The 15748-nt window shown below is 47.6% G+C and overlaps 7 protein-coding genes across 7 annotated transcripts; 2 read left to right on the top strand and 5 right to left on the bottom strand.

Moving 5' to 3' along the window:
- Positions 1 to 217: 217 nt before the first annotated feature.
- Positions 218 to 1803, bottom strand: N7518_001355 (uncharacterized protein; the record flags this gene model as incomplete). Its single annotated transcript, XM_057182283.1, has 3 exons — positions 218 to 1091; positions 1160 to 1621; positions 1685 to 1803. 3 exons carry the CDS (start codon positions 1801 to 1803, stop codon positions 218 to 220), a joined length of 1455 nt encoding a protein of 484 aa, XP_057043733.1.
- A 726-nt stretch (positions 1804 to 2529) lies between these two features.
- N7518_001354 (uncharacterized protein) lies at positions 2530 to 3663 on the bottom strand (the record flags this gene model as incomplete). Its single annotated transcript, XM_057182282.1, has 2 exons — positions 2530 to 2970; positions 3031 to 3663. 2 exons carry the CDS (start codon positions 3661 to 3663, stop codon positions 2530 to 2532), a joined length of 1074 nt encoding a protein of 357 aa, XP_057043732.1.
- A 799-nt stretch (positions 3664 to 4462) lies between these two features.
- On the top strand, positions 4463 to 5871 carry N7518_001353 (WD40 repeat domain-containing protein; the record flags this gene model as incomplete). Its single annotated transcript, XM_057182281.1, has 4 exons — positions 4463 to 4484; positions 4559 to 4580; positions 4676 to 5171; positions 5227 to 5871. 4 exons carry the CDS (start codon positions 4463 to 4465, stop codon positions 5869 to 5871), a joined length of 1185 nt encoding a protein of 394 aa, XP_057043731.1.
- A 650-nt stretch (positions 5872 to 6521) lies between these two features.
- N7518_001352 (dynein light chain Tctex-type family protein) lies at positions 6522 to 7165 on the bottom strand (the record flags this gene model as incomplete). Its single annotated transcript, XM_057182280.1, has 4 exons — positions 6522 to 6806; positions 6860 to 6934; positions 6994 to 7032; positions 7142 to 7165. 4 exons carry the CDS (start codon positions 7163 to 7165, stop codon positions 6522 to 6524), a joined length of 423 nt encoding a protein of 140 aa, XP_057043730.1.
- Positions 7166 to 9564: 2399 nt separating this feature from the next.
- On the top strand, positions 9565 to 10451 carry N7518_001351 (uncharacterized protein; the record flags this gene model as incomplete). The annotated part of the gene is made up of 2 exons (XM_057182279.1): positions 9565 to 10173; positions 10221 to 10451. 2 exons carry the CDS (start codon positions 9565 to 9567, stop codon positions 10449 to 10451), a joined length of 840 nt encoding a protein of 279 aa, XP_057043729.1.
- Positions 10452 to 10653: 202 nt separating this feature from the next.
- N7518_001350 (putative L-serine dehydratase) lies at positions 10654 to 11901 on the bottom strand (the record flags this gene model as incomplete). The annotated part of the gene is made up of 3 exons (XM_057182278.1): positions 10654 to 11641; positions 11694 to 11747; positions 11810 to 11901. 3 exons carry the CDS (start codon positions 11899 to 11901, stop codon positions 10654 to 10656), a joined length of 1134 nt encoding a protein of 377 aa, XP_057043728.1.
- A 1989-nt stretch (positions 11902 to 13890) lies between these two features.
- Positions 13891 to 15451, bottom strand: N7518_001349 (uncharacterized protein; the record flags this gene model as incomplete). Its single annotated transcript, XM_057182277.1, has 6 exons — positions 13891 to 14059; positions 14113 to 14159; positions 14221 to 14299; positions 14360 to 15000; positions 15052 to 15141; positions 15356 to 15451. The coding sequence occupies 6 exons, from the start codon at positions 15449 to 15451 to the stop codon at positions 13891 to 13893; spliced, it is 1122 nt and encodes a 373-aa protein (XP_057043727.1).
- Positions 15452 to 15748: the final 297 nt, after the last annotated feature.

The following is a 15748-nucleotide window of genomic DNA, read 5'->3' as shown; positions in this document are numbered from 1 at the left end:
ATACCCTCTTCCACTATCCTTTTCACCTTGGATTCAGAGTTGATAGAACATGTGGAGGAAGTTGTGGTTTTTGGTTTCTTGTCTTTTTATACTACCCTCTTGGCATTTTACAATAGAGAACGGCCATTAGATGGACATAAGAACAAAATAAAACAATAAATTCATGTGTTTACCCTATACATATTTACCTCCCACGATCAATCTAGCCCAGCCTCTGCTAAGGCTCCCACATCGCCTCCCTCATAAACTTGCTCCTCCTCCGAATCTCCGGGCCTTTCCAAACCAAAACAACAGGCACGACAGACAACGCAATCCCAATAAACCCAAGCAAAGTCCCCGCCCATCCATACCCAAGATTGGAGAACAACTGCGGCGAAGCAAGCGGCAAGAACGCACCAAAAGTATTCCTCCCAAGCGAAGCAGCCGACAAAGCCGATGCCGCATAACGCTCATAAGCATCAGTCAAATAATTAACAACAGCCATATAAATCGAATAGATCCCAATCCCCGTCGCCGTAACACCGATAGTCGGCACGATCCAATGAACATGCGGCTGACTAGCCCAGCCATACCAGAACAAACCCGCCGCAAATAGCAGACTACCCGGGATAGATGTGTACAATCTCGCCTCAGGGATAGGTTTCCCGGGGTTCTCTTTATTGTGCCTCTCAGAGCGGAGATGAATCCAGTCCTGTAGCGGGTTGATGACTGTCCCGATGACCGCACCCACCGAGATGGCGAGCTGTATCAGACCTGTTGACATCGTGCCCCAGTTGTAGTTCGTGGAGTAGGTTTGCACGACGCTGGAGAAGAAAAGGAACAGGATCCCCCAGGCGAAGCTTATCCACAAAGTGAAGAAGGTCACGACCGGCTCGGCTATGAGCATGTGTGTTGGGCGTTGGAAGGAGAGTCTCAAGAGATTGAGTTTGCTTGGGGCGTTTAATTCGGAGGAGGCGTAGATGGGGAGGTTGGTTTCTTTGCGGATCTTCTTTGCGCGCTTCTTAAGGATCACATCTGGGCGGGTTTCTTTGAGGATTAGCCAAAAGACCGGGATCAAGGCTGCGTTGTAGATAATTTGGATGTAGAAGATCCTACGTGGGAGGTGGTCAGCATGATGGGATTTTGGATATTGATATTCAGAAATGCAAGTTGTGCTTACCAACGCCATGGGTGCGATCTATTAATCTGCACAATAGAAGATCCAATAAATGGACCAAGTGAAATACCGACAACACTCGTAAATCCGAATATAGACATGGGCAGGCTGCGAGCCTCGTTACCGAACCACACATCGGAGATACTTCCTCCGACAATATTAATCGCGGTGGAAGAAGCACCTCCACCGAAGAACCGAGTCACGATGAGTGTCGCGAAGTTCTTTGCGAACGCGGATGGGAAGAGCGAAATGACGAGGAGTATATACGCCACGAAGTATCCTGGCATGCGGCCGGAGGACTCTGACAGAGGGACGAAAATCAGTGGCCAGAAGGCGGCGCCCATGTTCCAGGAAGTGGTGGCCCAGTAGAGGTTTGGGAAGGGGGTGTTTTGGACATTGAATTCTTGCTTCAACCAGTCGTTGCCGGAGCCGTAGCTTCCTGCGGGGATTCCTGTCAGGATGGAGCTGGTGAGGATGTTAGTTTGATGCTTAAAATTATGTATTTTGTGTTGAGATGGCATTTCTTACATGAAGCAAACGGTAATCGTTATCACCCATTTGTATCCGAAACTCCAGTTGAAGGGATTCTCGGGGTCATCGGGCCCATCCCATGTGTGGATTTTGATATCTTTATCCTTATCAGACATCTCGGTTCAGTATTCTCAATTCTGTGAGGGAGTTAGTACTTTTGCTTTGTTAAGCGCTGCATCAAACATGAAGGATGAAGATGAAGTTTGGGGATACTGACTTCCGGGCTTCTTCTATTACTTCGCAGCAACAGGCAATCCGGTGACAGGCTGTTCGGCCTGATAGACCGACGGGTCTCCTCGAATCCGCCATGACGAGATACATATTCAGGCATGACGTATGTTGACTAGTGGGTCATACAAGCTAGGAAAACAAAAAAAGGTGACCGACGCAGGGATCACCTTTAATCTTTTGATTCGTGGTTAAGCGCCTTGCCGTCGGGCCAGCTGGCCGTGCTGTTACTTCGTGATGTTGCCCAATATGAGACATTTGCACTCGTATCGACAGTTTTGTCCAATGAGGAACATGGTTGTTTTGTTCAACGCTCTGATCTTTCTATGTGATATCACAGTTGAAATCGATCAACAGTCAGAAAAAAGTTCTCACTGGGAAGCTGCCTAGTATACAAATAGTCGCAATCACGGATTATCTATGGAGCTTTATGGTTGACTTTTAGATCCTAGAAATCCTAAGGGCAGAGAAAACATAAGGAGACATAGTTGTATTCAATGTAGAAACAGTCTCGGAGGAAGGCTAAGCACAAAGATAAGGAGACACGCTTGCATCTCAGAAGACATATGTTGGACATGTGAGCATCTTTGCAAAGCTACATACGACTTGAGTTCCTATTTCCTCAGCTGTTCCAACTCAAGCTCCGCTTTGTGCAGCTGCTTGAGGCTGTCGTTGTAGTACTCAGCCAGTGTCGCATACGACACTTTGGCTGCTTCGGCCTCATTCTTCATTCTCTGGATTTCTTGGGATTGCTTGGAGTTGGCCCGACGAAGGTTCACATTCTCCGCTTGCAGCAGCTGAAGACTGGTCTTGCCCGATTTAGGGTCAATATTGGTCGCCTTCCGCAAATTACGTTGGTAGTAGTTGCGTTCTCTAGCCAAGGTCTGAATTCGAGCGCGCGCGTTGTCAAGCTCGCGAGAGTTCATCGAGGAGATAGGAGGAGCAATTGTTGCAACAGGTGCGAATGGTGAAACGTGTTGGGCATAGCCCTTCTGGTTCGTCAACGCTCGCGGAAGCTGCATGGCGCGAGGATTGGGGCTAGGAATGGCGCTTGCCTGTGAAAGACAGTCAGCACATATTTCTAATTAAATGGTCAATCATAAGTAAGGACTTACAATCACATTTGTCGCGGCATTCGAAGGTGCAGTTGTAGCTGCAGGAGCTCGGGGAGGGCAAGGAGTCGACGAGGTGGGACTGGGAGTCTCAACAATCTCGACACTCTCGACACTCGCGACAGACTGGGTGCCAGGAGAATTGAACAGAGAGTCGGGCGAGTCCATATTCTGGAGGCCTTGGCTGGCTGTCTCCTCTTCCATGATCTGAGGAGTAGAGGGTGGCACGCCAGCATTGACCAAATTGGCCTGGGCGATGAGGTTCTCCCAGCTTCGGACCTTGGAGACGTCAGTGTCCTCCGAGGTGTATGCAATACCGATCGAGGGGTCGTATGGCATCTGCCTGTAGGGTGCCTGGGCAGGGATGTTGCTGGATAGTGGCTGGGTAAAGCAGTTTACAGATGTGGCTGAACTGGACTGTCCAAAACCAGACTGATCGAGGTCATCGAGAGGAATACTGGCGAAGAATTCATCGAAACTGCACAAGAGCTCGGGGATTTGATAGTGCTCGAAGTCATTAGAAGCATTAGAAGATACATTGGCATCGAGGCTGGCGAGGCCATTGAGAAAGGCCTCGGGGTCGAAAGCAGGCTGGTCAAGCCCAAAGTCAGGCTGGTTGGGGTCAATTAGAGCCATTGTAGTCAGGAATGAGCATTAAGTTTAGAAAATATTGAAGAGGGTAGGAAAAACAAGAAGATGTTGTGGAGGGATCAAAGAGGAGGGATGGTAATAACCGAGGAGGGAATTAGGGCTCATAGACAGGCAAAATGGAAGCAAACAAGAACAAAGAAAGTGACATTTCTATTGTCTTACACCAAACAATGGAGTCCAATAGGGATCAATACAGCTCAATAGAGACGACAAATACATACTTGTTTGACTACATCGGTATGTTTTTTTTTCTGCCGTCCAATCAATTATTCTGCTAGAGGTTTAACTTAATGTTGACCAATCATATGTCAATCCCAAGCACCGCTGGACGTACCGCCCAATCTAGTTCGGGGACTAGAGATAGAGTAAGTTTGACAACACGAAGAATTCACACAAGATATTGTTCAATTATATAAAATTAGACACATTTCTAGAGCAGAGCTATTAGCTTATCTATAAAATCATTAACGGATCTTGTTAGACAAGCAATAACGCGTAACTGGTTCTTTGCACCTTTTTGACCGCCTGCCCTTTCAGCTTCACCGCCTTTTTACCGCCCTCGCCTTATCGCCTTATCGTCACACAGCGACACCGCTTTGCTCACGTGGATCTATAATCACGTGGTGGTAATGGCAGTAAACGGGACTCCATCCAACGTTCGGTCTGGGCCGTCTCGCCTTGACAGCTCCCGTAACGCCTCAAGGGACTCCAGAGGTACCCAGAACGAGGCCACGAAGATCAATTACTTCCCCGCTACATTCATTTGAACCCAACTAAGGCGAACATGAGTGTCATTCTATGCACCGGTAAGTGGAATATCATAAGGAGCTCCCCGCATTCTTCTAGGCATTGAGCTAATTACCTTGGTTGCATATTTTAGCGGGGTACGACCATACCATTCGGTAAGTTGGCACTTAGTTAGCTGCGTGCAGTGTTTATCCAGCACCCACAGAGCGATAATTCATACCGGGACTCTTGCTGACTATTTCTCTGCTAGCTTTTGGGAAGCGCTCTCGGGTATCTGTTCACGTACAATCCAGCATCCAGACTCCCAAGTCAATCGTCTTTGCATCACCCCGGATAAGAGATTCCTGGCTGCGGCGGGTCATAACAATGTCAAACTCTTTGACATCAAGTCAACCAATCCTAACCCCGTGATTACCTTCGAAGGTCACACGAGCAACATCACCGGCGTGGCATTCCACTGCGAGGGAAAATGGATGGTTACCAGCTCCGAGGACGGAACTGTGAAAGTCTGGGACACCCGTACCGGTAGCTTGCAGCGAAACTACGTCCATCGGGCTCCGGTCAATGATGTGGTCATTCATCCTAACCAGGGCGAGCTCATCAGCGGTGACCACGCCGGTATGGTTCGTGTCTGGGATTTGGGCGAGAGTGTCTGTACTCATCAATTGATTCCGGAGGAGGACACTGCGGTTCTCAGTGTCAGCGTTGCCAGTGATGGATCCTTGCTTTGCGCTGGAAACAAGAAGGTGCGTGATTTTGTTTCACGGCAGATATTATGATTCTTTACTAATACTTCAACAGGGCAACGTCTACTTGTGGCGCATGGTCCAAACTGAGGAAACCACCCGAATCATCCCCGTCTGTACCTTCCAAGCGCATAAGGACTACCTCACTCGTGTTCTCCTCTCTCCCGATGTCAAGCATCTTGCAACTTGCTCTGCGGATCATACTGCCAAGGTTTGGAACCTCGACGCTGAATTTCCGCCTGCCAAACTGGCATTACAGCAATGGAAGGAGAATGAGGCATTGAACCCGACAGTTGAAGCAGCACCGGTGGAAGCTCCGGTAACCCCTGTCGAGGTTCCCGCCCAATCTCGGGATCTGCTTCGCATTTTCGACGCACCCGTCCAAGACCGTGATCTCCTCCGTATTACCGACAACCCTCCTCGCCAAGAGACACCGCAACAGACATTCACCTCATCCCCCGACGGGCCTCCTATGGATCCAGTCAACCACACACTGTTCCTAGAGACCACCCTCGCCAATCACCAGCGCTGGGTTTGGGACTGCGCTTTCTCTGCAGACAGTGCATACCTCGTGACTGTCTCCAGTGATCACTACGCCCGTCTGTGGGAGCTCGGCACTGGCAACATCATCCGCCAGTACAGCGGCCATCATCGAGGTTCCGTTTGTGTTGCTTTGAATGACTATTCGGAGCCTCGCTAGGGGCAAGATGCAAGGTTGAGTTATCTCAACTAACTGGCGTTTTGCTTTCATGATTGATGGGTCTTTACTGGCGTTGACATTATTATGGGTAATCTACACATGGCATGGCGCAAGCAATGATGGGTGTTTCCCAATTTTTCCTGGTTACATGGCGTATTTCGGCTGGTCAATGGAGACCTTTGTCGTTGAATTATTCTGCAGACATTTTTACTTCCCCTAGTTTCATCCCACAGAGGATCCTGCATAGTCTTGAGATACCACTAACAATTCCAATATCTATGCCAAGTTTTCTTTCTCCGCACTATGTATACATACTGGGTAACATCCATGGATGTCCCATAGACGTTTGCAAGGCTATCCAATTTCTCGAAGAATACCAGCAAGTCTAAACTAGAAGAAACATAACACCACGCTTAGACCGAACTCAAATCAAATGACACGAGAAAGAGAAGAGCAGATCTGAACATACCCAGAGCACTAAAAACACATGTTCAAGTACATGAAAAAGAAAGATGAAGCCCGTGATACAAAGCCGATAAGGAGTTCAAGGAACTTCTCACAGACAAAGTCACGACCTCCGCTTATGGACTTTTATGCCATCCATGGATATGTTCATCATAGAACAGGCCAAAAAAAAATCAGGCCCGTCCTTATACGACGGCAAACCATGTCACACAAACAACAACATCAATCCCGCGCTCCTCAGCACCAGTGTACTTGAAAGTCCACATGCCATCGCGGTTGACATCCCAGAAGGCCCCGGAGGCGGAATGCATACCACGCTTACCGGCATTGCTGAGTGCGCCACCCTCGGCGATGGACGGGTCAATCACGCCCTGCTGCACGATTGTGCTGTTCACGGTGAAGCGGTAGGGAGGAGGCTTGGAGGCATCGGTAGGTGCGGTAGCGGAGATCAGGGCCTTAAGGACGGTGTTCTGCGCGGGGAATTGTCAGTATCACTATTGCGCGGTTTGGTGTTAGTGCTTACGATAATCTGGGAGTTCCAGGTTCCGACATTGTCATGCTCATAGCTCTGGCTTGTCTTGAGGGCATCCGAACAGGCCTAGAGTAAAATGTTAGCGCGGGGTTGATGCTACGGGGTATTCTGGGGAACGGGCGTACCTCGGTGGTGATCTTAGTGAGATCCTCAATAGGGATGGGCTGAAGGGTTGTTAGGACCGTTCGTGATAATGTAATGGTAGTGCGTATTCTTGCAGCCTAGTTGCGCATTGATATGTCGCGGCTGTGGTGTCATCTGCGATTAACGTACCGATGCTGAGGCTTCGACAGACATTGTGAATTAATTGAACGCGGTAGGTAGGTTTGAATGTTTGAGGACGCTATATAGAGAATTTTGTTAGTATACAAGCAGATTGACTCAAACTTTGACGCGTGTAGACACTCCATTGGGCTGACATCATGGCCCAAATACCACGGGATATGCGCGCGACCCCGAAGCAACGCGGGGAGAAGGGGCGCATTTAGGGACGAATTGGTGCGGATAGTCTCTTTCAAACAGGGTAGATATATTCACATACCTTTATTGGATCTGGATAGCAGATATGATTATGCTTGTGGGATGCTTAGAGGACTCTCCTTGCAATCTACGTGGATTGTTTGGATGCTTGGCTATCATTGGGGCGCTTGGCCTAAAGGGGTTTGGCGCATGTTTGATTCTGCCACGACGGTGTGGGAGTATAAACATCACGGTTTTATTAACTTCAGGTATGTTTCGATCTGATATAGGGAAATATATTAAATGCTGCTCAATTGAGTGGTTTACAATTTGATCAGGGGTGCAATTAATATCAAACCCCTGGGAAGTATGGGAGCAGAAGAAGACATCAGGCTAGATAATAACGCCCTTGGAGGATATATAGTTCTTGTGAGCACCTTCAAAAAAAACCTGATCCGGCTTTAGCATTCTTTTGCTAGCAAAAGGTACACTATTAAGTCAGTTCTAATCAAGTAGCTGGTGATCATGGCAGTATCCTCAAATTGAACGAACCTTAGTTCCAAGCCAGGTATTGGGAAATTCGTGTAGGAGTTTTGGGTTATTCTGGACTAGCTATTTCCAATAATCATCTTACGCCGAATTGGACAGAAAATAATATGGAACAAAATGACGAAAGAGAACAAGAAGTAACTTGGTATGCCTAATAAAACGCCCATTCAATCTTACTCAAATAGAACCTTCCCTGAAATAAACAGAACGAGAATCAATTACTATGTCTAATAGATACCAGTACTTTATTTAGCTTACACCTGTTTCACTCTCTAGCAGATTCCTTTATTTCCAGGCTTATTGTTTCTCCTTAACTAGTGGTATCCTTTTTCAACCGGGGCTCATTGTTCAATTTGGCTTTGTACTCGCCCTTTACTTAGAGTTTATTCAAACAATGGTATTTATGGACCTTCTTTGTCCTCAGTCTGTGATATCGGAGGTATAAAGCCAGGTACTAGATAGCGTCTTCAAATCCAGTTAAATTGACGAGCTAGTGAGTGTTATCCGAGGCCTTTTCTCCTATCTCTTAACCCCTAACCCATAATGCCTAGATACTCTCCATGGGAAGAAAAAGGACGAAGCCTACGAAGATGGATTGAACGCGAACATGAGCTGGGGTGTCCATACCCTAGATCCACATTCGCTGTGACATATGATCCCCAACCCCAGAATTATTCTGTCACCCACGAAGCTGTATGGTGGGATTCAGCATGGGATACCTGCATCTACCCTCTTGATCTACCAGATGAGCTTAACAAGATAGAAATCCATAATCGACAAGGTCCACCGGTGGGCTGGGAGGGACGCACTGGACAAGGGGTGGTCTTCCTTGACTGGATCCGTCGATCAAGGCGAAGCACCGCTCCACATATATCAGAATTAACTAAGGCTGCCTATGAGATGGATTTTCCGCTCAACAGTCTTAAATACGTATTCGTTACTTCGATTTTTGAAACTGACACGGTGCAGTGTGTTCGTGATGAGGTGTATAGAGCCGAGGAGCTTGAGTACCCTTCTAGTGAACACCGGATCTGGACTCCCTCGTGCGAGTTTGATGCCCTGCTGGGTACTGCAATCGGTAAGACGGCTGCAGCTTTTGTTCTGTGTGCGTGGGGCCAAGGCAGAAAGCGAATTGCTAGGATCGTTACTTTTCATGATGGTGAATACCTTCAACGCCTTAACATGCGGTTTGATATTGAAGATGTATGATAGGTATCCCTTGATCTTGGTATATAGACGACTACTTGCGGTTTCTATCGTTTTTGATATAGGCTTGCTAGTATGATGATTGCATTTTTCAGACCGATAGATTTAGGTGAGTCGATAGTATGAAAGAGATTAAAATTCTCAAGTTGTTACAATGCAAATGCCATTTATACTAGATTTCACTTGCAAAAAATCACATATTAGTGCATAAATATGTAGTCGAGTACCCTCTCTGTGGGCTAAGATTGGGCGCAAAAGCAATAGAAACCCATTTGATCACCTTGGGGACAACTTGTTCCCATATCGGGAGAATCGGCATCCCGTATTGGGCATATCGGAGGAAGATCCGAGCAGTATGACGTCACCGTCCCCGGTTTATTTAATTAGGTAAACACACACATCAACCTTGGTTGAAATCAGGGGTCCCTCATCCCACCTTGTATCTACGAAGGGCATCGGATTACAATACCATCTTCACCGAAATGATTCCTCGTCGGGCACTGAAGCCATACGCGGCTGAATTTCTCGGGACTGCCCTGCTAATCGTTATCGGGGATGGAGTTGTCGCCCAATGTCTGCTCTCCGACTACAACTACGGCACCTGGCTGTCCATCAACCTCGCCTGGGCTGCTGCCGTGTGTCTATCTGGCTATTTATCCGATCCCGGCCCGACCATAAACCCGGCCGTGACTCTTTGCCTTGCCCTTGTACGTCCATCTGAAGGGCAATGGAAACAAATCCCAGGCAAGCTGGCTGCGCAGTTCCTGGGCGGGTTTGTCGGCGCTGCCATCGTATATATCAACTACCGTTCGGCGATCAAAGCTTGGGATCCTGAATACACCATTCCCGGCGGATCAATCCTGAGCCCGGTCGGTCACCATTCAGCGGGCATCTTCTCGACCTACCCAGGTGCCTTCTTCCAGTCGAACTGGGAGGCTGTCTTTTCTGAGATGCTGGGCTCAGCTGTGCTGATGTTCGGCCTTCTCAGCATCTCCGATCCTGGAAATGCCCGTCGATTTCCTGCTCCTCAGATCGCTGTCTTTCTGCTGCTGCTCATGATCGGAGCAGCATTGGGCTGGCAGACCGGTTATGTATGTTCCCAGGTTGTCAGGTTAGGAACTCGTACTAATAAAACCAGGCCATTAACCCAGCCAGAGATTTTGGCCCGAGATTGTTCTCTGCTATCGTCTATGGCCGAGAGGTGTTTACGGCGGCCAACTACTATTTCGTTGTTCCCCTCTTCGCCCCTATTGTTGGCTGCGTTTTAGGCGCGGCGACTTACGACGGGATGCTGTTCGAGGGAGAGGGATCGCGCATTGCCGATGCGCTGGACGAAGCCGAGGATCACGGATCTCTTCGACTGCAGTGATATTTGGGCTTTGAAGACTTAATGCAATGGTAGACTTGCTAGTGTGGGATTAACGAGGATTATCATCATTAGACACGGAATGAGGCTAGATGAGAGCAAGAGGATAATATTACCCTCAAGCATCAATACAGATGGGTCTGACCAGGGGAGTAGGTAATTCACGATCTTACAACAACCAAATGTAGTTCCAACATCAGCTTTTTCACAACATCGATTCCCGTCGTTTTTCGTTGCCAGCCACTCTCGAACTTTGCCGGTAACCCGTAATCATTTCGGAACTAACATCATTTCCTCCACAAACAACGATTACAACTCGACTATCCGGTGCTAGGTCTGTCATGACTTCCCTTAGCCTATCTAACCCAACTTGGACACTGATTCCGCAAGCCAGCTCGACTTCCAACCGCAGTTCATCACACAAACGCACAACTCCCCTCGCAGCATCGGCGTCGGTACCCACAATACTAGTGACTTGGATACCGGACGGAGGAGATTGAGCGTTCTTCAGCGTTTTCTGTGCCACGCAGAGTGCCCCTAGGGTGATTGCCTGCGATGTAATTGCAGGTAGAGGGTGTAAGTAACCCTTGTGTAGCGAATGAGCTAGCGAATCCGCCCCGGATGTTTCAACAGCGAGAATTTGAAGTTTCTTCATCGCTTGCTGGGGAAGCTTTGCCGGTTGAGGCACTGGCAAATGCCTCTCAAGGCCGTCGATAATCCCGTTCAAAAGACCACCACCACCAACGCTGCAAACGATTGCATCTGCCGGGAATGGACAATAGGTATCGGTTTTTCCGTGGTGCCTTGGAGGTAACTGCTTGACTAGCTCATCAGCCAGAGTCCCTGCACCGCGCCAGATGTCAGGGTGATCGAATGGTGGGATATAAATGTTCCTGATCAAGGGATCTGATTTGCTGTCCTCATTTTCAATGAAATTCTTTCGCAGGTACGAGTCAGCTTCGAACCAACTGGCGCCATGGCGGATAACATCCAAAGCCCCTGCAGCGCGTATTTTTTGGATCATCATTGGCTTCGCGCTAACGGGCACAATAACAGTACAGGAACAACCGAGATCTCGAGCGGCTATAACTGCTGCAAGCCCCGCATTGCCTGCCGAGGAGCTGAAAAAATGCAAGGTTTTGCCATTGTTTGATGGATCAGAAAGAGATGTGAGGATCAAGTTTCCAATGCCCCTAAACTAATTTAGATTCTGTATCATATCTCTTTTTGGAATGCCGAACTCACCGTGACTTGAACGAGCCAGAAGGTTGGAGCGACTCTAATTTGAGAAAAATTCTACTATATTGGCATTTTAGGTCAGCTCAGAAATTTGATTAAGGAAAATAAAAGCGCAGTCTTACCACCCAGCAGCCTTTGAGAATGTCGCCGACTCGATCAAAGGCGTTTCAATCCAGGGTTTCTTCAATTTGTGTTCTGAATCGGAATGGGCCATTGTCGAGCAATTCGAGGCAATATGTAAGAATAATAAAAACTTTTACGTCTAAAACATACGAGAAGTATATACACTTGGCTAGGATAACCAGTAATTTATATTGGGATGTTAGAAAACTTTCGGTGCCATAGGACCCGAACTTGCCGACGCCCTTCATTTGACATTGGCAGGTGTGGAGTGTGGAGAAATGCCAAGGCCATGATGCCTGAATTATCAGGAATTACCGGAATTGTCAGGCATCAAGATCGGAGATATTGATGTGTAAATGTATTCACAACACTTGCTGTCCTTCTTGTCAGCCACGAGAAAGACGATATTGCAATAGAAGAGCGAAACGAGTGATATGGTTAGTCTGACATGCGATTTACCCTTCTAGCTGAGAACTGTTACCCCGTTCTCACCTCTCCCATGCCGGTCCCCATAAGGGTAGCTGTCCCTTGGCTCATCCCCAGTTTGCAGTTTCACTTTCAATGTAATGTTGCTGGCATTATGATTGAATTTCCTGGACGATAGGGTTGATAAGTTGGTAGTATGAACGAGATTGAAATTATCAATCTATTTGAACTAAAGTGCCACTTGTAGTTCCTTCCACATGCGCAACGAGTCAAATATCAGTATCAACTTTGCTCCGGGGGCATTTAGACAGAATATGAAACTTTCAGTTGTTTTCCTTCCATCTAGAGCAAAATTGAGTTAGACCTTGTATGTAGAAAGCGAGCGGAATAAGTGAATCGAATACCTATAGCGGCACTTCATACAACAATAGAATATAGTGCTTCCTTCGTCCGCACTTCGAAGCTGCGCTTCAGTCCAAGTAGCCTGCTTGTTCGAGCACTTAGGGCATTCTATTGTCGTTATAGGGCCATCACCAAGCTCGTCCCGGGTGACAACTTGTGTTTGCGAGCGAAGTTTATCTCGGAGCCGTGAAGGAAAATTCGACGATTCCGATACACGTTCGTAGGTAAGCATTGTATCTGCGTGTTATGAGGCGATCAGCCGAGGGCAACAGTAAATCGATGTGGATGTCACACTTTTCGCGACTTTTCCACAAAGTTCACAAAGGATTTCTTCTTGGGGCGACACATCCAAAAGATGGCCACAATCCCCACAAAATTGTACAACCATAGTGGTATGAAAAGCGAAAAATAGAAAGGCCGAGATAGTAAGTCTCTTCGATATTCTCTCTGGTTAGAGTTCGGTGTAAAGGTACGATGAAGACTAATTTTTGCTAGAATGTTTAGGGATGCAAGGAGATCCTAGATAGGGAAATCAGCCCTGGAGCCAATGCTGACATGTCGATCAGGTGACAAACCCCTCTCGATGCAAGTCCAAGGGGCCATCAATTCCAGCTGATCCCAGTCTCCTAGTCGATGGACCTGCAAGTAGAACATCTTTTTACAGCATCGAGGAGTATTTGCAATTCAGAGCGCACCTACCTAATATAAAGTGAGGCTGGTTAAATGACCCCACACTAATTTGTGGAGCATCAAACCCTCTCACACAATAGCGTGGATCTAGTTCTCAGCAGGCTGTCAAAAATTGTGGCATTGTCAATAACTGAAAATGGTTCGCGAATTATGAGGGGAATTGGAGTGACTGTTATCTCTCCCTTTGCAGGCGGGAAATCGTGTCGGCACTGTTATTCTCAACCTTCAGGACTTTATACTAATTGGCAGAGTGGGAAGTATGAGATGAAACTGTGCCATCCGGTGATGGTGGGCTCTTAAGGCACTATTACTTTGTCATTCTCGAGAAATTGAAGTTATTATTGACAAAGCCCTGGAGGTTGGCTATAGAGTATTTTCTGCTAAACTTTGATGGAAAAAAGGTATATGTTATGCTACGATCTAGACCCCAATATGCCCATGGAAAAATTAGAAAGGAAGAAACGCTCTCCCGCACCTTACTATCTGACAAGGTATATATGATATATGGCTGTCAAGTATATGTATCCAGGTTAAACCACGAGCGAATTATCCATCGACAATCTCACAGCTTTCCCGCCACACTCCCTCGGACCACTGCATCAATCGCACGAGCTGTCCGCTCAGTATTATTCGTATTTAGCCCAGCGACATTGATCCGGCCGCTCACCGGGAGATGCACGTGGTATTTGTCAATGAGGGCATTGCACTGTGCGGGGGTGATCGCGAGGCACCTGGTCAACGGTCAGTTATGGTGACTCGTTTTGGGAGAGAGGACAAGATGTACGAAAAGAGCCCCTTCTCCTCCACAATATGTTTCCAATCACCTGGTGTCTGTAAAGTATATTATGTTAGCACCTGTAATCTTGATAAGACACAAGGGAAGACAGCATACTTGCAGAGTCGTCGACAGCTCTTTTAGTCGTTGTCTGTTTTGAATTAACCTTGCTCTCATGGACGCGAGTTCCTCAACCCTTTATAGAAAAAGATTGTCAGTGAGTAGAAATACGACCATTTATAAGCAAGTCCCTTACCATTGCTGACGTAGCTCGGGATCCTCTAGCACGATTGTAACCAACCGCGACCCGTACGCTGGTGATGAGGAGTATTCGCGCCGTATCAGGCTCCGCAGCTGGTCTTTGGTATTGGTCGCAGCCTCGACTGACCGTGTGACTACATGAAGAACCCCGCAGCGCTCGCCGTACAGAGCGAAATTTTTGGAGAATGATTGGCATACGATCATGTCGATACCGAGACGTGATAGTATCCGAACACCTGCAGCGTCCTCATCTAACCCATCACCGAGTCCCTGGTAGGCGATATCGATGAAAGCTAGGTGACCCCGTGCTTTTATCTCCTCTCCGAACCGCTGCCACTGATCCAATGTGATGTCTTTGCCAGTCGGGTTGTGGCAACAGCCCTGTAGAACAAATACACTCCCTGTAGGAGCACTCCTGATTGCGTCGATGCAGGGCTGGAAGGAGAGTTCGGATGTTTCACGGTCTAGGTATGGGTACTCGATGGTCTCTAAGCCGGCATACTCACAGAGCGGCTTCATGTTGTTCCAGGTAGGCACTCCGAGGTAGATGGCTGGCTTTGGATCGAGTAGTCTAGCTATGAGGACAGCGGCGGTATGGTTGGCTCCTGTGCCCGAGAGAGTCTGTACGGATGCGATCTAGTTTGGGGAATTAATATATGATCATCCAAATATTCTGTGGAGACGAACCCGCCCTGATACCAACGCTTCATTTTCTTGGCCAAACATGACTTCCGCTGCGAGCTTGAGGAATCGATCATCCCCAGTAGTGAGTCCATACTAAATTATTGGTTAGTGGTGCGGTTTGGGATCTTTGATATATGCGGAATATTACATCATGCCCCAACTCGAGTTGCTCCAGTATTTTCTTTGCCTATGGGTACGTCTCGTTAATAACTGTCTTCTCATCATCTTTGTCTTGATTTGGCATGATTACCCTTTTTACGACAGCCAGCTCCTGGTAGGTCCCTTGCTCGCTTCGGTATATGCCTACCCCTATGTCAACCTTGTCTGGGTGGTCATCTTCATCGGCCTTTTTCTTCAGATGAAAAAAAGGGTCTGCAGGACCCGAGGGTATATTGTCAAACATATTTTTTTTCGATAGAATGAAGTTTGGAGAGGGAAATGGAAGGTAAGACTCGTATCAGACTCTTGCTACTCCGCGTTTCTTGCGCAGAATTTCTCACCTAAATACATAACCCCAACATCTCTCCGGCATATTAACCCGATATTTTTGAAGCTAAACTTGGTGTAATTTCCCACAGAGTCGGCAGCCTACCCGATCTTGTTCATGTTACGGCACGGCAGCTCAGGAGCCGACCCGGAAAAAGAAGGGTACGGCCTGCACCAACCGGTCCCGATAAACATCTATAGATCCTGATCAGTA

The sequence above is a fragment of the Penicillium psychrosexuale genome, assembly GCF_028828465.1.
Source record: "Penicillium psychrosexuale strain IBT 29551 chromosome Unknown utg000002l, whole genome shotgun sequence".
NCBI lineage: Eukaryota > Fungi > Ascomycota > Eurotiomycetes > Eurotiales > Aspergillaceae > Penicillium > Penicillium psychrosexuale.
This window is presented reverse-complemented; position numbering and strand designations above follow the sequence as displayed.